Below are 22,449 nucleotides of genomic sequence, written 5' to 3' on the forward strand. Positions count from 1 at the left end.
GGCTCCATAGCCACGTTGCGGAGGCCCTGCTCCCCCCCCCCCCCCTCCACCTCTCTCCCCTCATCACATCTGGGGCCTGATGGAGAGAGGAAATCACCTTCTATTCCTACACAGTTCACACCTCTATAGCAGTCCTCAGCTCCTCTCTACATAAAGGACACAGGACAGCAGGAGTCCAGTGTCGTTAAGACAACAGCCACCCGGGATGTCCTTTCTTCACTAAGGTCAAAGGTTATCAGCAACATATAGGAAAGCATTCCAGTTCAAAGATCACTTTCAAATGGTGGAAGGTCTAAACCAGGGATGGGCAACTGGCAGCCCCCTTTTTGTGTGTACGCGCACACACACAAACTCTGTCGGGGTCTCAATTTATTGTTGAGAGTTAGAATAGTAGAACGTACAATTTAAAATAAATGTGGTTGTGCATCACCAGTTTCTCGTTATGTCACTGAGGTCACTTAACTAGCCCATGTCCGCACGATTGGTAAATGAGTCTAGCGGCCAGCTATCTAAACTTGTAGTAATCATGCTCAAATTACCAACCAGGGTGGGGCCCGTTGCAAACAGTTGCCTCCACCCTATAGCAAAATGTGTAAAATTGCAAAAAATGTACTTTAAAACTTAAATTGTTTCTCTTCACGGTCACGAGGCGGGGGCCGTTTAAAAGTTTTTACTCGCGGGGGGTGGTATGGATGCGGGTACGTAGACCCACGAGCCACTACAGCCATTCATGATGACTTTGTGGCCCCCATCCCCATCAAAGTTGCCCATCCCTGGTCTAAACTATGGTGTATCCATCTCTACTGTTTCCTGTTTCTACAGAACATCTTCGTCCTGGTGTTATCGATTCAGATTGAGTGCACTTCTCCGTGACAATACTCCTTTCACACATCTGACAGCAGGTCAGAAAAGGTGTGTAAAGGGTGAGAAGGTTTTTTTTTATTAAGAAGTTGGCTTTTAGATTTCCTTAACTGTGATCCGACTGAACCGCCGACCTCCCCTGAACAGACCACAGGATGGATCCAGTGAACCTCGCAGGCATCTGACAACGTCCCTGAGTCTGTCCTCTTTGAACAAGCCATCCTAACGGTCTCCCATGTGTCCGAGATTCCTTTTCATACATCTAACGGTCTCCCATGTGTCCGAGATTCCTTTTCATACATCTAACGGTCTCCCATGTGTCCGAGATTCCTTTTCATACATCTAACGGTCTCCCATGTGTCCGAGATTCCTTTTCATACATCTAACGGTCTCCCATGTGTCCGAGATTCCTTTTCATACATCTAACGGTCTCCCATGTGTCCGAGATTCCTTTTCATACATCTAACGGTCTCCCATGTGTCCGAGATTCCTTTTCATACATCTAACGGTCTCCCATGTGTCCGAGATTCCTTTTCATACATCTAACGGTCTCCCATGTGTCCGAGATTCCTTTTCATACATCTAACGGTCTCCCATGTGTCCGAGATTCCTTTTCATACATCTAACGGTCTCCCATGTGTTCGAGATTCCTTTAGACAGGTTTTTTTTATACACCACATCCGGTCCATTTTTATGTACAGTACCAGTCAAAGGTTTGGACACACCTACTCATTCAAGGGTTTTGCTTTATTTTTTACATTGTAGAATAATAGTGAAGACATCAAAACTATGAAATAACACATATGGAATCATTTAGTAACCAAAAACGTTTTAAAATCAAAATATATTATATTATTTGAGATTCTTCAAATAGCCACCCTTTTCCATGATGACAGCTTTGCACACTCTTGGCATTCTCTTAACCAGCTTCACCGGGAATGCTTATCCAACAGTTTTGAAGGAGTTGCTACATATGCTGAGCACTTGTTGGCTGCTTTTCCTTCACTGCAGTCCGACATCCCAAACCATCTCAATTGGGTTGAGGTCGGGTCATCTGATGCAGCACTAAAACACTCTCCTTCTTGGTCAAATAGCCCTTACACAGCCTGGAGGTGTGTTGGGTCATTGTCCTGTTGAAAAACAAATGATAGTCCCACTAAGCGCAAACCTGATGGGATGGCATATCGCTGCAGAATGCTGTGGTAGCCATGATGGTTAAGTGTGCCTTGAATTCTAAATGAATCACAGACAGTGTCACCAGCAAAGCACCCGCACACCATCACACCTCATCCTCCATGCGTCACGGTAGGAACCACACATGCTGAGATCATCCGTTCACCAACTCTGCGTCTCACAAAGAGCTGAGAAAATACCGTCTTTTAAAACTCCAAGGATCCTCTAGGACCTTGCCTTCTGTAGATAATAATCAAAACGGCTTATTTCTCAGTGATCTCATTCATCAAGTTCAAGAACAAGTCATAGTTAGTGGAGTACCTACCCAGCTCATCTGCATGTTCTGGAACTCTAGGCCAAAGTAATCGCTCTCCCTTAGGTTGCTCCTCCGGAACACATCAGAGAGAAGAGTCTGTCCGTCAGCTCTGGACTGCAGGAGACAGAGAACGTCACCACTTTCTGTGAGAACAAATATTTTATGACATGAACAATGCAGACTATCCCTGTCTAGATTTACAGCATCTTGTCTGAACACAAATACTGGTCAATTGTTCACAAGTCAGTGATTAAAAAATACATACAATGTCTAGTGGCTCTCCAATAACTAACCTGCACTCATAACATAACACACAAGTCAATCAAGGTAATTTAGTCTCAGTCTGAATATGACAACGGGAGTCATTCAGGTTACATAATGTAATTCACTTGAGTCATAGTCTGTTATAAGGCTTTAGAACACAGTTGAGGTGAGTGTCAGATAGCAGTAGCAGAACCAGTGGCCTGATGGTCTGGCCGTCAGATAGCAGTACCAGTGGCCTGGCCGTCAGATAGCAGTAGCAGTACCAGTGGCCTGGCCGTCAGATAGCAGTAGCAGTACCAGTGGCCTGGCCGTCAGATAGCAGTAGCAGTACCAGTGGCCTGGCGGTCAGATAGCAGTAGCAGTACCAGTGGCCTGGCCGTCAGATAGCAGTAGCAGTACCAGTGGCCTGGCCGTCAGATAGCAGTAGCAGTACCAGTGGCCTGGCCGTCAGATAGCAGTAGCAGTACCAGTGGCCTGGCCGTCAGATAGCAGTAGCAGTACCAGTGGCCTGGCCGTCAGATAGCAGTAGCAGTGGCCTGGCCGTCAGATAGCAGTACCAGTGGCCTGGCCGTCAGATAGCAGTACCAGTGGCCTGGCCGTCAGATAGCAGTACCAGTGGCCTGGCCGTCAGATAGCAGTACCAGTGGCCTGGCCGTCAGATAGCAGTACCAGTGGCCTGGCCGTCAGATAGCAGTACCAGTGGCCTGGCCGTCAGATAGCAGTACCAGTGGCCTGGCCGTCAGATAGCAGTACCAGTGGCCTGGCCGTCAGATAGCAGTACCAGTGGCCTGGCCGTCAGATAGCAGTACCAGTGGCCTGGCCGTCAGATAGCAGTACCAGTGGCCTGGCCGTCAGATAGCAGTACCAGTGGCCTGGCCGTCAGATAGCAGTACCAGTGGCCTGGCCGTCAGATAGCAGTACCAGTGGCCTGGCCGTCAGATAGCAGTACCAGTGGCCTGGCCGTCAGATAGCAGTACCAGTGGCCTGGCCGTCAGATAGCAGTACCAGTGGCCTGGCCGTCAGATAGCAGTACCAGTGGCCTGGCCGTCAGATAGCAGTACCAGTGGCCTGGCCGTCAGATAGCAGTACCAGTGGCCTGGCCGTCAGATAGCAGTACCAGTGGCCTGGCCGTCAGATAGCAGTACCAGTGGCCTGGCCGTCAGATAGCAGTACCAGTGGCCTGGCCGTCAGATAGCAGTACCAGTGGCCTGGCCGTCAGATAGCAGTACCAGTGGCCTGGCCGTCAGATAGCAGTACCAGTGGCCTGGCCGTCAGATAGCAGTACCAGTGGCCTGGCCGTCAGATAGCAGTACCAGTGGCCTGGCCGTCAGATAGCAGTACCAGTGGCCTGGCCGTCAGATAGCAGTACCAGTGGCCTGGCCGTCAGATAGCAGTACCAGTGGCCTGGCCGTCAGATAGCAGTACCAGTGGCCTGGCCGTCAGATAGCAGTACCAGTGGCCTGGCCGTCAGATAGCAGTACCAGTGGCCTGGCCGTCAGATAGCAGTACCAGTGGCCTGGCCGTCAGATAGCAGTACCAGTGGCCTGGCCGTCAGATAGCAGTACCAGTGGCCTGGCCGTCAGATAGCAGTACCAGTGGCCTGGCCGTCAGATAGCAGTACCAGTGGCCTGGCCGTCAGATAGCAGTACCAGTGGCCTGGCCGTCAGATAGCAGTACCAGTGGCCTGGCCGTCAGATAGCAGTACCAGTGGCCTGGCCGTCAGATAGCAGTACCAGTGGCCTGGCCGTCAGATAGCAGTACCAGTGGCCTGGCCGTCAGATAGCAGTACCAGTGGCCTGGCCGTCAGATAGCAGTACCAGTGGCCTGGCCGTCAGATAGCAGTACCAGTGGCCTGGCCGTCAGATAGCAGTACCAGTGGCCTGGCCGTCAGATAGCAGTACCAGTGGCCTGGCCGTCAGATAGCAGTACCAGTGGCCTGGCCGTCAGATAGCAGTACCAGTGGCCTGGCCGTCAGATAGCAGTACCAGTGGCCTGGCCGTCAGATAGCAGTACCAGTGGCCTGGCCGTCAGATAGCAGTACCAGTGGCCTGGCCGTCAGATAGCAGTACCAGTGGCCTGGCCGTCAGATAGCAGTACCAGTGGCCTGGCCGTCAGATAGCAGTACCAGTGGCCTGGCCGTCAGATAGCAGTACCAGTGGCCTGGCCGTCAGATAGCAGTACCAGTGGCCTGGCCGTCAGATAGCAGTACCAGTGGCCTGATGGTCTGGCTGTCTGATAGCAGTACCAGTGGCCGCTGGCCATGGGAAGTCGTTCGCTTGAGTTGTGTGTGTCAACAAATAACAGGATTGGTGATTCTTTCTCTTCTAAGAATGCACAACCTAACTAAACAGGCCCTTCACTGGACCTGAACCGAGTACTGTAAATTCACATGGAGGGGAATGGAAAGAAACTCTCCCGTCCTTCAGTTTACCTTTGTAATGGTGTTGGGTTTGTTTTCACTAAGTGCTGCACTAATTACTATGAACCAGGAATAGACTTCAGCGGTATACCGTGTATACTGGGGTATTTTGAGCAGGAATGGTATGAAGGTATGAAAATCTGGTTCCCGGCCAACCCTAACGAGGAACACACTGCAGTTAGGGGTTTGGAATCCTAACCCGTGACTTCCATAGAAAATTACAGTGTGAGACATCTGGTTGTAATTTAAAATTGTATTTTTAAAAACCTTATAAAAAGGTCTGGTTTGCATTGGCAACACTACCATTACATCTCTCCGTTTCCACAAAGACTAGGGAGATAATGTAAGTGGCCTTAAAAAATACATCCTCCAGTGATTTTTGAACTGTTCCTGTTGAAAAGCAATATCCCAAGTAGTAATACAGTAAAGTACGTCAAACTCGTTGCACAGAGGGGCGAGTGTACGCTGGTTTTCGCTCCTCCCTTGTACGTAATTGAGGAATTAAGGTCACTGATTAGTAAATTAACTCCTCACCTGGTTGTCTAGGTCTTAATTGAAAGGAGAAAACAAACACCAGCAGACAAGGCCCTTCATGGAATGAGTTTGACACTCCAGCACTAAAGCGGTGAAAAAAATGTGTTTTCAGCAAAATAGTTGTATTTTTGTTTTTAAAAGACAACTTCAAGGAGTAGGATATTCAAGGACGTGGTCTGATGGGAATCCGTGTTGTCATCAGCCTCCCCCTTGCTTGAGGAACAATAGAGGAGCAATAACAAACAAAGAGGAAAGCCCAACCCCCCCCCCCCCACACAGCCGTGTCATGACTTACCTGGACCACCTGTTGAGGTGTGCCTTTTGTTAAGGAAATCAGGTGCTAAATGGGAGGTGAAAAGGAGACCGGAGTGCCACTTTAAGGCCTTTCTTTGGGGTTGATATTGTCTAATACACACGCAGACAGATTCAGAATCATTCTTATAACGTTTGTTTAAAAATGGCTGCCAGATGTACTAAGCCTGTGTGATACACTATATCATTATATAAAAGACTACGTAATAAAAATTTAAAAAAAATGGAACATTTGACTTTGTAACCGTCGACCGGGAGTTGATTTAACATTAACCCTATTCAAAACAAGCCTTTCGTTACCCACTTTAATAAATGTGAGGAGAAGGAAGAGAAGGTTTCCAGAATCCGACATCATGTTAATCATAAACCTTAAAATAAATAAAAAAAGGAACCCTAAAGATGATAAAGAGGAAGAGAAAAGCGTATAAATTTAAATCCTCTGTCTCCTCTTCCTCCGGCTGCCTGGGACACTCAGCACCATCACAAGTGGGAGGCAGTCAGGAGGAGGTATCCCCAAATGGCACCTATTCACTTTTGACCAAGGCCCATATGGCTCTGATCAAACACAGTGCACTATATAGGAAATAGGTGCCATTTAGGACACAGCCAGTGTCAGAGGTGACATTTGTCCACTGCTTAAAATTGCTCCCAGACGTCTTGAGGAAGGAAAAAAGGTAGCCCACTGTTTACCTTTGTACACAGCGTCTAGTTTGAAAACAAATAAAGGGCCCAGTGCAGCAGCTGTGTACGCACACACACACACACCTCCATCTACATTCCTGCTGTGCCAAACACCTCATTTCATATCTAACGTAATGTCTGACCGGTTGGTATGATCAGACAGCTTTCTCATAGGTCTAGATGTATTTCTAATCTTGGCCTTAAAAACACATTCCTTATAGACAAGCAGAGAGCCATGTGAAAGAGCCTGAAAACAGTTTAGAAGAATCCAGCTTGAGGGAGAAGCAAGGTGAATACAATACTTCACAGGAGAATTTACACTCAAAACACATTTCCAAAACCGAGAATGTGTTGGCATTGAGCAACAACAATTAGTGCACCTCTCTGGGCACTTGAGTTTACACACGAAACAGAATGGCTTGTTTTAAAAATCACCTCGTACTAGCAGGGTTGTGTTGGGCCTTGTATCTGCCTCAGTGGAAGGAGCCATTGTCTAGCTCCTACTATTAGTCTGAGATTTTTCCCACAAAACACACTAGTTATGGGGAGTTTACTACCTCAGATATTTGACACAGGACCCTCTACCGCTGAACTGAAAATTTTAAAAATAGTAATTTTTCTATAAGCCTCTCGTTTACATGTTATTGGAGCGGTCATTTGTGATTGAGACTTGTAAAAATGTGTGCCTTAAAACTACGTCGATTGCTAGCCTAACAAATACCGATGATGTCTTGATACATTTGAAACGAGGTCTAGTCGGGGCCCACAACCGCGGACTAGATTGTGACCGCCTCTCGCCGGAATGGATTGCTTGACTGTCGCGAGGGTGATAAGTAGGGCTGGGCATTGACAGGGACCTCGCGACAAAGTACCGCGACGCCGATACCAATACGTATTGTGATTTGACGTCTCAGACATATTGCTCAACATGTCTGCTGCAGAGGGACGAGAGAGCCATGAGAACATGAGTTTTGATCAGTCATGGAAACATAAGTACTGAACCCACGTTGAATCACAATTTTTTAATTAGATGGATTACAAGCAATAGGATGACAAATATGAATTTTGGCTGAGGTACAGCTGACTAGCACTAGCTAATGCTACCTAGTAAAAATAAAATTTACAAAATCGTCAAAATATCCCAAAATAATATTGCGATGTGAATGTATAGATTTTTTCCCCCCGTCACTAGTGATGAGCACAATATAATTTGTGAACTGCCGAACCCCCCCCCCCCCCCCCCAAAAATATATATTTTCAAGTTTGAGTGTGTTGAGCAGAGTTGTTTTGTTTCTACAAAGTTGTGTCCACAACATTCATTCTTGCACCATTCTTGCACCATGCGATTGTAACAGTATAACTTTAGACCGTCCCCTCGCCCCGACCCGGGTGCGAACCAGGGAGCCTCTGCACACATCAACAAGTCACCCACGAAGCGTCGTTACCCATCGCTCCACAAAAGCCGCGGCCCTTGCAGAGCAAGGGGAACCACTACTTCAAGGTATCAGAGCAAGTGACGTAACCGATTGAAATGCTATTAGCGCGCACCACCGCTAACTAGCTAGCCATTTCACATCCGTTACACGATCAATGATCATTTCCAAACGTCTTTTTCGTCTACGCTGCCTGCAGCATGATCCGTTTTCCTGCACGGCTATATGACAAACAGTTGTTGGTTGGAGCTTGTCCCTGGAGCCACTGAACCGGAGGAGAGTATTAATCCTGCTGTAGGACTACACTGCGGCCAGCAGGTCAAAACAAATGACTAAAATGAACGAGTCACTCAAACTCAGCACGACTTGAGTCCGTCAAAAGAGTTGTACCAAATGAAAGAATCGTTTGTGAACTGCACATCACTAAAAACACAGCTTTAAGCAACAAGATCGTGTCGCCACTTTCACTACAGGAAGTCTCCAAACTGTCCTTTATAATTCACTAAATAATTGCAATCTGAGGAGTTTTGCTTTTTAAGCCTGATGTTCAAGTTGTCAACTACAGCACTATATTCCCCTTTATTAAGGGGGTCTAAAAACACCTACATTCCCTGCAGCCGGGTGACCAATTAAAAAGGGAGGATTACAAAATGTCAAATCTCACCTAATCTATTGAGGAAGGAGCCCAATACTAATCAACAGTGTTTGCTGTAGGCCTAAACAGACTGTAAATAGTACCTATACCAGCTGTGGGTGGGAACCGCCCTAGCCCTACGTATATGACCAGCTGGCCAAAAACTGTCAGACCATAACAGAGGGGTGGTTAGCTAGATAGAGAGAGTGTATTTGTCAGCTGATAACAGAGGGATGGTTAGCTAGCTAGTGCTAATCAGGATCAGGGGAAGAGATTAGATTTACCTGCCTGCCTTCCCTAACCCTTCTGTTCCACTCTGCTGGCCTCCCCAAATATTACTACATGGAATGATACCGTGTCACACAAATGTGAGGCTCCTCAGAACCAAAAGGTAGACCCCTTGGGGTCCTATCACTACACAGCTGATTCAAATGAACAAAAGATTGATGATTAGTTGATTATATGAAATCACCTGTGTAGTTTTAGGGCCAAAAAACGAAATGCCCACCCCTTTGGGAAACCCCGACCTAACCACTGACCTAACTACTTCTGTTACAAAGCGATACATAGTAATTTATATTTTAGTTATCTTTTTTACTGATAATCGTAAGAAAGGAGATTGAGCAACTTCCTCATCTAGGGACTACTTTGGGTTCTGCCGGCACTCTTCTTGCGAGACTTGGTATGGTTTTGTAAACAAAACTCCCAGAAGGAATCCAGCTGTTGATACTCTAGTAGCTTGTTTATTTATTATTTGTAAATCATCATAAATTTATTAAAGTCATGTCGGACTGAGGTAAAATACAATTTTTATTCAGAGATATATTTATTAGAGTCGGAATTAACGAGCACGGAGGGAGGCTGAATCAGAGGAGCCGGTAGACGAGCTACCAGGAGCAGTGGCGGAGAGCCAGGTCTGGGAGGGGGAGTGATGGTGCATCTGTGGGAACTGGCAACCCATGAAAAACAACATGTGTTCGTGCTGCACAGAGAGTGGGACTTGTGACTGCCATCGATCGGGGGGCTTGATATCTACAGTGAAGAAAGCAGCGCAGCCAGACACAAACAATCCCAGAGGACTTTTGTCCGCTCATCAATCCTGGAGTTCAACGCATTCGTCCATGTTCCCAATATAAACTGCAAGAAGCAGTCCATAACGGCTGGACCGAATAGACAGCTGTCTATTGAATAAGTGGCATTCCTGCTTGTCCCAGAACACTATAACAAAAGAAAATAAATTGATAATTTGTTTTATAAATTGCACTCCGATCAAATAGCTACTCACAAATAACCAGCCTGTATTGATTGAGAACAGATGTTTGCATCAAGACTGGTGTTGGAGTGGGCAGTGAAGGGAGATCGACAAGGACGAGGTAACAGAAGAGTCTTGCCTTCATGTGTTGTTTGTGCCATTCACCGCTAATATCCCTCTCGCCGACAGGAGTCTACATGTAACAGTATAACTTTAGACCGTCCCCTCGCCCCGGGCGCGAACCAGGGACCCTCTGCACACATCAACAACGGTCGCCCACGGAGCATCGTTACCCATCGCTCCACAAAGGCCGTGGCTCTTGCAGAGCAAGGGGAACCACTACTTCAAGGTTTCAGAGCAAGTGACGTAACCGACCGAAAGGCTGCTAGCGCGCACCACCGCTAACTAGCTAGCCATTTCAAATCGGTTACATACATGCGATTCAAGGAGGCAGAGGATGTAAATGGGCCTGTTGTAATTACACTACGGTGACTCGGCTTCACAGCCAGACATCACTGTAATAAATACCATTAGAGACAGTACCATCTGTTTGTTACCATCTACTACTAGTGATTCAGTACAGTACGCCACACTGCTACTAGTGATTCAGTACAGTACGCCACACTGCTACTAGTGATTCATTACAGTACGCCACACTGCTACTAGTGATTCATTACGCCACACTGCTACTAGTGATTCATTACGCCACACTGCTACTAGTGATTCATTACGCCACACTGCTACTAGTGATTCATTACGCCACACTGCTACTAGTGATTCATTACGCCACACTGCTACTAGTGATTCATTACGCCACACTGCTACTAGTGATTCATTACGCCACACTGCTACTAGTGATTCATTACGCCACACTGCTACTAGTGATTCATTACGCCACACTGCTACTAGTGATTCATTACGCCACACTGCTACTAGTGATTCATTACGCCACACTGCTACTAGTGATTCATTACGCCACACTGCTACTAGTGATTCATTACGCCACACTGCTACTAGTGATTCATTACGCCACACTGCTACTAGTGATTCATTACGCCACACTGCTACTAGTGATTCATTACGCCACACTGCTACTAGTGATTCATTACGCCACACTGCTACTAGTGATTCATTACGCCACACTGCTACTAGTGATTCATTACGCCACACTGCTACTAGTGATTCAGTACGCCACACTGCTACTAGTGATTCAGTACGCCACACTGCTACTAGTGATTCATTACAGTACGCCACACTGCTACTAGTGATTCATTACAGTACGCCACACTGCTACTAGTGAATCATTACAGTACGCCACACTGCTACTAGTGAATCAGTACAGTACGCCACACTGCTACTAGTGATTCATTACAATACGCCACACTGCTACTAGTGAATCAGTACAGTACGCCACACTGCTACTAGTGATTCATTACAATACGCCACACTGCTACTAGTGATTCAGTACAGTATGCCACACTGCTACTAGTGAATCAGTACAGTACGCCACACTGCTACTAGTGATTCATTACAATACGCCACACTGCTACTAGTGATTCAGTACAGTATGCCACACTGCTACTAGTGATTCAGTACAGTATGCCACACTGCTACTAGTGATTCAGTACAGTACGCCACACTGCTACTAGTGATTCAGTACAGTATGCCACACTGCTACTAGTGATTCAGTACAGTACGCCACACTGCTACTAGTGATTCAGTACGCCACACTGCTACTAGTGATTCATTACGCCACACTGCTACTAGTGATTCATTACGCCACACTGCTACTAGTGATTCATTACGCCACACTGCTACTAGTGATTCATTACGCCACACTGCTACTAGTGATTCATTACGCCACACTGCTACTAGTGATTCATTACATTACGCCACACTGCTACTAGTGATTCATTACATTACGCCACACTGCTACTAGTGATTCATTACATTACGCCACACTGCTACTAGTGAATCAGTACAGTACGCCACACTGCTACTAGTGATTCAGTACAGTATGCCACACTGCTACTAGTGAATCATTACGCCACACTGCTACTAGTGATTCATTACAGTACGCCACACTGCTACTAGTGATTCATTACGCCACACTGCTACTAGTGATTCATTACAGTACGCCACACTGCTACTAGTGATTCATTACAATACGCCACACTGCTACTAGTGATTCAGTACAGTACGCCACACTGCTACTAGTGATTCATTACAGTACGCCACACTGCTACTAGTGATTCATTACAATACGCCACACTGCTACTAGTGATTCAGTACAGTATGCCACACTGCTACTAGTGATTCATTACGCCACACTGCTACTAGTGATTCATTACGCCACACTGCTACTAGTGATTCATTACGCCACACTGCTACTAGTGATTCATTACGCCACACTGCTCCTAGTGATTCATTACAGTACGCCACACTGCTCCTAGTGATTCATTACGCCACACTGCTCCTAGTGATTCATTACGCCACACTGCTACTAGTGATTCAGTACAGTACGCCACACTGCTACTAGTGATTCATTACGCCACACTGCTACTAGTGATTCAGTACAGTACGCCACACTGCTCCTAGTGATTCATTACGCCACACTGCTACTAGTGATTCAGTACAGTACGCCACACTGCTCCTAGTGATTCATTACAGTACGCCACACTGCTCCTAGTGATTCATTACGCCACACTGCTCCTAGTGATTCATTACAGTACGCCACACTGCTCCTAGTGATTCATTACGCCACACTGCTACTAGTGATTCAGTACAGTACGCCACACTGCTACTAGTGATTCATTACGCCACACTGCTACTAGTGATTCATTACGCCACACTGCTACTAGTGATTCATTACGCCACACTGCTACTAGTGAATCAGTACAGTACGCCACACTGCTACTAGTGATTCAGTACGCCACACTGCTACTAGTGATTCATTACGCCACACTGCTACTAGTGATTCATTACAGTACGCCACACTGCTACTAGTGATTCATTACGCCACACTGCTACTAGTGATTCATTACAGTACGCCACACTGCTACTAGTGATTCAGTACAGTACGCCACACTGCTACTAGTGATTCATCACGCCACACTGCTACTAGTGATTCAGTACAGTATGCCACACTGCTACTAGTGATTCATTACGCCACACTGCTACTAGTGATTCATTACGCCACACTGCTACTAGTGATTCATTACGCCACACTGCTACTAGTGATTCATTACGCCACACTGCTACTAGTGATTCATTACGCCACACTGCTACTAGTGATTCATTACGCCACACTGCTACTAGTGATTCATTACGCCACACTGCTACTAGTGATTCATTACGCCACACTGCTCCTAGTGATTCATTACGCCACACTGCTCCTAGTGATTCATTACGCCACACTGCTACTAGTGATTCAGTACAGTACGCCACACTGCTACTAGTGATTCATTACGCCACACTGCTACTAGTGATTCAGTACAGTACGCCACACTGCTCCTAGTGATTCATTACGCCACACTGCTACTAGTGATTCATTACGCCACACTGCTACTAGTGATTCAGTACAGTACGCCACACTGCTACTAGTGATTCATTACGCCACACTGCTACTAGTGATTCAGTACAGTACGCCACACTGCTCCTAGTGATTCATTACGCCACACTGCTACTAGTGATTCAGTACAGTACGCCACACTGCTCCTAGTGATTCATTACGCCACACTGCTACTAGTGATTCAGTACAGTACGCCACACTGCTACTAGTGATTCATTACGCCACACTGCTACTAGTGATTCATTACGCCACACTGCTACTAGTGATTCATTACGCCACACTGCTACTAGTGAATCAGTACAGTACGCCACACTGCTACTAGTGATTCAGTACGCCACACTGCTACTAGTGATTCATTACGCCACACTGCTACTAGTGATTCATTACAGTACGCCACACTGCTACTAGTGATTCATTACGCCACACTGCTACTAGTGATTCAGTACAGTACGCCACACTACTACTAGTGATTCATTACAGTACGCCACACTGCTACTAGTGATTCATTACAGTACGCCACACTGCTACTAGTGATTCAGTACAGTACGCCACACTGCTACTAGTGATTCATTACGCCACACTGCTACTAGTGATTCAGTACAGTATGCCACACTGCTACTAGTGATTCATTACGCCACACTGCTACTAGTGATTCATTACGCCACACTGCTACTAGTGATTCATTACAATACGCCACACTGCTACTAGTGAATCATTACAGTACGCCACACTGCTACTAGTGATTCATTACGCCACACTGCTACTAGTGATTCATTACGCCACACTGCTACTAGTGATTCATTACGCCACACTGCTACTAGTGATTCATTACGCCACACTGCTACTAGTGATTCATTACAATACGCCACACTGCTACTAGTGATTCATTACAGTACGCCACACTGCTACTAGTGATTCAGTACAGTACGCCACACTGCTACTAGTGATTCATTACGCCACACTGCTACTAGTGATTCATTACGCCACACTGCTACTAGTGATTCATTACAATACGCCACACTGCTACTAGTGATTCATTACAGTACGCCACACTGCTACTAGTGATTCATTACATTACGCCACACTGCTACTAGTGATTCATTACGCCACACTGCTACTAGTGATTCATTACAGTACGCCACACTGCTACTAGTGATTCATTACAGTACGCCACACTGCTACTAGTGAATCAGTACAGTACGCCACACTGCTACTAGTGAATCAGTACAGTACGCCACACTGCTACTAGTGAATCATTACAGTACGCCACACTGCTACTAGTGATTCAGTACGCCACACTGCTACTAGTGATTCATTACGCCACACTGCTACTAGTGATTCATTACAGTACGCCACACTGCTACTAGTGATTCATTACGCCACACTGCTACTAGTGATTCAGTACAGTACGCCACACTACTACTAGTGATTCATTACAGTACGCCACACTGCTACTAGTGATTCAGTACGCCACACTGCTACTAGTGATTCATTACGCCACACTGCTACTAGTGATTCATTACGCCACACTGCTACTAGTGATTCATTACGCCACACTGCTACTAGTGATTCATTACGCCACACTGCTACTAGTGATTCATTACGCCACACTGCTACTAGTGATTCATTACGCCACACTGCTACTAGTGATTCATTACGCCACACTGCTACTAGTGATTCATTACGCCACACTGCTACTAGTGATTCATTACGCCACACTGCTACTAGTGATTCATTACGCCACACTGCTACTAGTGATTCATTACGCCACACTGCTACTAGTGATTCATTACGCCACACTGCTACTAGTGATTCATTACGCCACACTGCTACTAGTGATTCATTACGCCACACTGCTACTAGTGATTCATTACGCCACACTGCTACTAGTGATTCATTACGCCACACTGCTACTAGTGATTCATTACGCCACACTGCTACTAGTGATTCATTACGCCACACTGCTACTAGTGATTCAGTACGCCACACTGCTACTAGTGATTCAGTACGCCACACTGCTACTAGTGATTCATTACAGTACGCCACACTGCTACTAGTGATTCATTACAGTACGCCACACTGCTACTAGTGAATCATTACAGTACGCCACACTGCTACTAGTGAATCAGTACAGTACGCCACACTGCTACTAGTGATTCATTACAATACGCCACACTGCTACTAGTGAATCAGTACAGTACGCCACACTGCTACTAGTGATTCATTACAATACGCCACACTGCTACTAGTGATTCAGTACAGTATGCCACACTGCTACTAGTGAATCAGTACAGTACGCCACACTGCTACTAGTGATTCATTACAATACGCCACACTGCTACTAGTGATTCAGTACAGTATGCCACACTGCTACTAGTGATTCAGTACAGTATGCCACACTGCTACTAGTGATTCAGTACAGTACGCCACACTGCTACTAGTGATTCAGTACAGTATGCCACACTGCTACTAGTGATTCAGTACAGTACGCCACACTGCTACTAGTGATTCAGTACGCCACACTGCTACTAGTGATTCATTACGCCACACTGCTACTAGTGATTCATTACGCCACACTGCTACTAGTGATTCATTACGCCACACTGCTACTAGTGATTCATTACGCCACACTGCTACTAGTGATTCATTACGCCACACTGCTACTAGTGATTCATTACATTACGCCACACTGCTACTAGTGATTCATTACATTACGCCACACTGCTACTAGTGATTCATTACATTACGCCACACTGCTACTAGTGAATCAGTACAGTACGCCACACTGCTACTAGTGATTCAGTACAGTATGCCACACTGCTACTAGTGAATCATTACGCCACACTGCTACTAGTGATTCATTACAGTACGCCACACTGCTACTAGTGATTCATTACGCCACACTGCTACTAGTGATTCATTACAGTACGCCACACTGCTACTAGTGATTCATTACAATACGCCACACTGCTACTAGTGATTCAGTACAGTACGCCACACTGCTACTAGTGATTCATTACAATACGCCACACTGCTACTAGTGATTCATTACAGTACGCCACACTGCTACTAGTGATTCATTACAATACGCCACACTGCTACTAGTGATTCAGTACAGTATGCCACACTGCTACTAGTGATTCATTACGCCACACTGCTACTAGTGATTCATTACGCCACACTGCTACTAGTGATTCATTACGCCACACTGCTACTAGTGATTCATTACGCCACACTGCTCCTAGTGATTCATTACAGTACGCCACACTGCTCCTAGTGATTCATTACGCCACACTGCTCCTAGTGATTCATTACGCCACACTGCTACTAGTGATTCAGTACAGTACGCCACACTGCTACTAGTGATTCATTACGCCACACTGCTACTAGTGATTCAGTACAGTACGCCACACTGCTCCTAGTGATTCATTACGCCACACTGCTACTAGTGATTCAGTACAGTACGCCACACTGCTCCTAGTGATTCATTACAGTACGCCACACTGCTCCTAGTGATTCATTACGCCACACTGCTACTAGTGATTCAGTACAGTACGCCACACTGCTACTAGTGATTCATTACGCCACACTGCTACTAGTGATTCATTACGCCACACTGCTACTAGTGATTCATTACGCCACACTGCTACTAGTGAATCAGTACAGTACGCCACACTGCTACTAGTGATTCAGTACGCCACACTGCTACTAGTGATTCATTACGCCACACTGCTACTAGTGATTCATTACAGTACGCCACACTGCTACTAGTGATTCATTACGCCACACTGCTACTAGTGATTCATTACAGTACGCCACACTGCTACTAGTGATTCAGTACAGTACGCCACACTGCTACTAGTGATTCATTACGCCACACTGCTACTAGTGATTCAGTACAGTATGCCACACTGCTACTAGTGATTCATTACGCCACACTGCTACTAGTGATTCATTACGCCACACTGCTACTAGTGATTCATTACGCCACACTGCTACTAGTGATTCATTACGCCACACTGCTACTAGTGATTCATTACGCCACACTGCTACTAGTGATTCATTACGCCACACTGCTACTAGTGATTCATTACGCCACACTGCTACTAGTGATTCATTACGCCACACTGCTACTAGTGATTCATTACGCCACACTGCTACTAGTGATTCATTACGCCACACTGCTCCTAGTGATTCATTACGCCACACTGCTACTAGTGATTCAGTACAGTACGCCACACTGCTACTAGTGATTCATTACGCCACACTGCTACTAGTGATTCAGTACAGTACGCCACACTGCTCCTAGTGATTCATTACGCCACACTGCTACTAGTGATTCATTACGCCACACTGCTACTAGTGATTCAGTACAGTACGCCACACTGCTACTAGTGATTCATTACGCCACACTGCTACTAGTGATTCAGTACAGTACGCCACACTGCTCCTAGTGATTCATTACGCCACACTGCTACTAGTGATTCAGTACAGTACGCCACACTGCTCCTAGTGATTCATTACGCCACACTGCTACTAGTGATTCAGTACAGTACGCCACACTGCTACTAGTGATTCATTACGCCACACTGCTACTAGTGATTCATTACGCCACACTGCTACTAGTGATTCATTACGCCACACTGCTACTAGTGAATCAGTACAGTACGCCACACTGCTACTAGTGATTCAGTACGCCACACTGCTACTAGTGATTCATTACGCCACACTGCTACTAGTGATTCATTACAGTACGCCACACTGCTACTAGTGATTCATTACGCCACACTGCTACTAGTGATTCAGTACAGTACGCCACACTACTACTAGTGATTCATTACAGTACGCCACACTGCTACTAGTGATTCATTACAGTACGCCACACTGCTACTAGTGATTCAGTACAGTACGCCACACTGCTACTAGTGATTCATTACGCCACACTGCTACTAGTGATTCAGTACAGTATGCCACACTGCTACTAGTGATTCATTACGCCACACTGCTACTAGTGATTCATTACGCCACACTGCTACTAGTGATTCATTACAATACGCCACACTGCTACTAGTGAATCATTACAGTACGCCACACTGCTACTAGTGATTCATTACGCCACACTGCTACTAGTGATTCATTACGCCACACTGCTACTAGTGATTCATTACGCCACACTGCTACTAGTGATTCATTACGCCACACTGCTACTAGTGATTCATTACAATACGCCACACTGCTACTAGTGATTCATTACAGTACGCCACACTGCTACTAGTGATTCAGTACAGTACGCCACACTGCTACTAGTGATTCATTACGCCACACTGCTACTAGTGATTCATTACGCCACACTGCTACTAGTGATTCATTACAATACGCCACACTGCTACTAGTGATTCATTACAGTACGCCACACTGCTACTAGTGATTCATTACATTACGCCACACTGCTACTAGTGATTCATTACGCCACACTGCTACTAGTGATTCATTACAGTACGCCACACTGCTACTAGTGAATCAGTACAGTACGCCACACTGCTACTAGTGAATCAGTACAGTACGCCACACTGCTACTAGTGAATCATTACAGTACGCCACACTGCTACTAGTGAATCATTACAGTACGCCACACTGCTACTAGTGATTCAGTACGCCACACTGCTACTAGTGATTCATTACGCCACACTGCTACTAGTGATTCATTACAGTACGCCACACTGCTACTAGTGATTCATTACAGTACGCCACACTGCTACTAGTGATTCATTACGCCACACTGCTACTAGTGATTCAGTACAGTACGCCACACTACTACTAGTGATTCAGTACGCCACACTGCTACTAGTGATTCATTACGCCACACTGCTACTAGTGATTCATTACGCCACACTGCTACTAGTGATTCATTACGCCACACTGCTACTAGTGATTCATTACGCCACACTGCTACTAGTGATTCATTACGCCACACTGCTACTAGTGATTCATTACGCCACACTGCTACTAGTGATTCATTACGCCACACTGCTACTAGTGATTCATTACGCCACACTGCTACTAGTGATTCATTACGCCACACTGCTACTAGTGATTCATTACGCCACACTGCTACTAGTGATTCATTACGCCACACTGCTACTAGTGATTCATTACGCCACACTGCTACTAGTGATTCATTACGCCACACTGCTACTAGTGATTCATTACGCCACACTGCTACTAGTGAATCATTACGCCACACTGCTACTAGTGAATCATTACGCCACACTGCTACTAGTGAATCATTACGCCACACTGCTACTAGTGATTCATTACGCCACACTGCTACTAGTGATTCATTACAATACGCCACACTGCTACTAGTGATTCATTACAGTACGCCACACTGCTACTAGTGATTCAGTACAGTACGCCACACTGCTACTAGTGATTCATTACGCCACACTGCTACTAGTGATTCATTACGCCACACTGCTACTAGTGAATCAGTACAGTACGCCACACTGCTACTAGTGATTCATTACGCCACACTGCTACTAGTGATTCATTACAGTACGCCACACTGCTACTAGTGATTCATTACATTACGCCACACTGCTACTAGTGATTCATTACGCCACACTGCTACTAGTGATTCATTACAGTACGCCACACTGCTACTAGTGATTCATTACAGTACGCCACACTGCTACTAGTGAATCAGTACAGTACGCCACACTGCTACTAGTGAATCAGTACAGTACGCCACACTGCTACTAGTGAATCATTACAGTACGCCACACTGCTACTAGTGATTCAGTACGCCACACTGCTACTAGTGATTCATTACAGTACGCCACACTGCTACTAGTGATTCATTACGCCACACTGCTACTAGTGATTCATTACGCCACACTGCTACTAGTGATTCATTACGCCACACTGCTACTAGTGATTCATTACGCCACACTGCTACTAGTGATTCATTACAATACGCCACACTGCTACTAGTGATTCATTACGCCACACTGCTACTAGTGATTCATTACGCCACACTGCTACTAGTGATTCATTACGCCACACTGCTACTAGTGATTCATTACAATACGCCACACTGCTACTAGTGATTCATTACGCCACACTGCTACTAGTGATTCATTACGCCACACTGCTACTAGTGATTCATTACAATACGCCACACTGCTACTAGTGATTCATTACAGTACGCCACACTGCTACTAGTGATTCATTACAATACGCCACACTGCTACTAGTGATTCAGTACAATACGCCACACTGCTACTAGTGATTCATTACAGTACGCCACACTGCTACTAGTGAATCATTACAGTACGCCACACTGCTACTAGTGATTCAGTACAGTACGCCACACTGCTACTAGTGATTCATTACAATACGCCACACTGCTACTAGTGATTCAGTACAGTACGCCACACTGCTACTAGTGATTCATTACGCCACACTGCTACTAGTGATTCATTACGCCACACTGCTACTAGTGATTCATTACAGTACGCCACACTGCTACTAGTGATTCAGTACAATACGCCACACTGCTACTAGTGATTCATTACAGTACGCCACACTGCTACTAGTGATTCATTACAGTACGCCACACTGCTACTAGTGATTCAGTACAATACGCCACACTGCTACTAGTGATTCAGTACGCCACACTGCTACTAGTGATTCATTACAATACGCCACACTGCTACTAGTGATTCAGTACAATACGCCACACTGCTACTAGTGATTCATTACAGTACGCCACACTGCTACTAGTGATTCAGTACAGTACGCCACACTGCTACTAGTGATTCATTACGCCACACTGCTACTAGTGATTCATTACGCCACACTGCTACTAGTGATTCAGTACAGTACGCCACACTGCTACTAGTGATTCATTACGCCACACTGCTACTAGTGATTCAGTACAGTATGCCACACTGCTACTAGTGATTCATTACGCCACACTGCTACTAGTGATTCATTACAGTACGCCACACTGCTACTAGTGATTCATTACAGTACGCCACACTGCTACTAGTGATTCAGTACAGTACGCCACACTGCTACTAGTGATTCATTACAATACGCCACACTGCTACTAGTGATTCATTACAGTACGCCACACTGCTACTAGTGATTCATTACAATACGCCACACTGCTACTAGTGATTCATTACAATACGCCACACTGCTACTAGTGATTCATTACAATACGCCACACTGCTACTAGTGATTCATTACAATACGCCACACTGCTACTAGTGATTCATTACAATACGCCACACTGCTACTAGTGATTCATTACAGTACGCCACACTGCTACTAGTGATTCAGTACAGTACGCCACACTGCTACTAGTGATTCAGTACAGTACGCCACACTGCTACTAGTGATTCAGTACAGTACGCCACACTGCTACTAGTGATTCATCACAGTATGCCACGCGACAGTGTATTGTATGAGATACATCAATTAGATCCGCAACATGTGAATACTGAAGGTCAATATAACAGATCAATGGATCCGCAACATGTGAATACTGAAGGTCAATATAACAGATCAATGGATCCGCAACATGTGAATACTGAAGGTCAATATAACAGATCAATGGATCAGTAACATGTGAATACTGAAGGTCAGTATATAAGATCAATGGATCCGCAACATGTGAATACTGAAGGTCAATATAACAGATCAATGGATCCGTAACATGTGAATACTGAAGGTCAATATAACAGATCAATGGATCAGTAACATGTGAATACTGAAGGTCAATATAACAGATCAATGGATCAGTAACATGTGAATACTGAAGGTCAATATAACAGATCAATGGATCAGTAACATGTGAATACTGAAGGTCAATATAACAGATCAATGGATCAGTAACATGTGAATACTGAAGGTCAATATAACAGATCAATGGATCAGTAACATGTGAATACTGAAGGTCAATATAACAGATCAATGGATCAGTAACATGT

General features: G+C 45.6%; 1 protein-coding gene across 7 annotated transcripts in view; it reads right to left on the minus strand.

The window, feature by feature from the left end:
• farp2 (FERM, RhoGEF and pleckstrin domain protein 2) overlaps positions 1 to 22,449 on the minus strand; it is a 110,976-nt gene that overhangs the window by 66,507 nt on the left and 22,020 nt on the right. For all 7 annotated transcript variants that reach the window (XR_008761915.1, XM_055943935.1, XM_055943934.1 and 4 more), the window contains exon 3: positions 2,360 to 2,464. Coding sequence is in view for 6 of the 7 variants with exons in the window: in XM_055943935.1 (XP_055799910.1) it covers positions 2,360 to 2,464 (105 nt within the window). In the remaining variant the exon portion in view is untranslated. The remainder of the gene's footprint in view (positions 1 to 2,359; positions 2,465 to 22,449) is intronic.

The sequence above is a fragment of the Salvelinus fontinalis genome, chromosome 14 (assembly GCF_029448725.1).
Source record: "Salvelinus fontinalis isolate EN_2023a chromosome 14, ASM2944872v1, whole genome shotgun sequence".
Lineage (NCBI taxonomy): Eukaryota > Metazoa > Chordata > Actinopteri > Salmoniformes > Salmonidae > Salvelinus > Salvelinus fontinalis.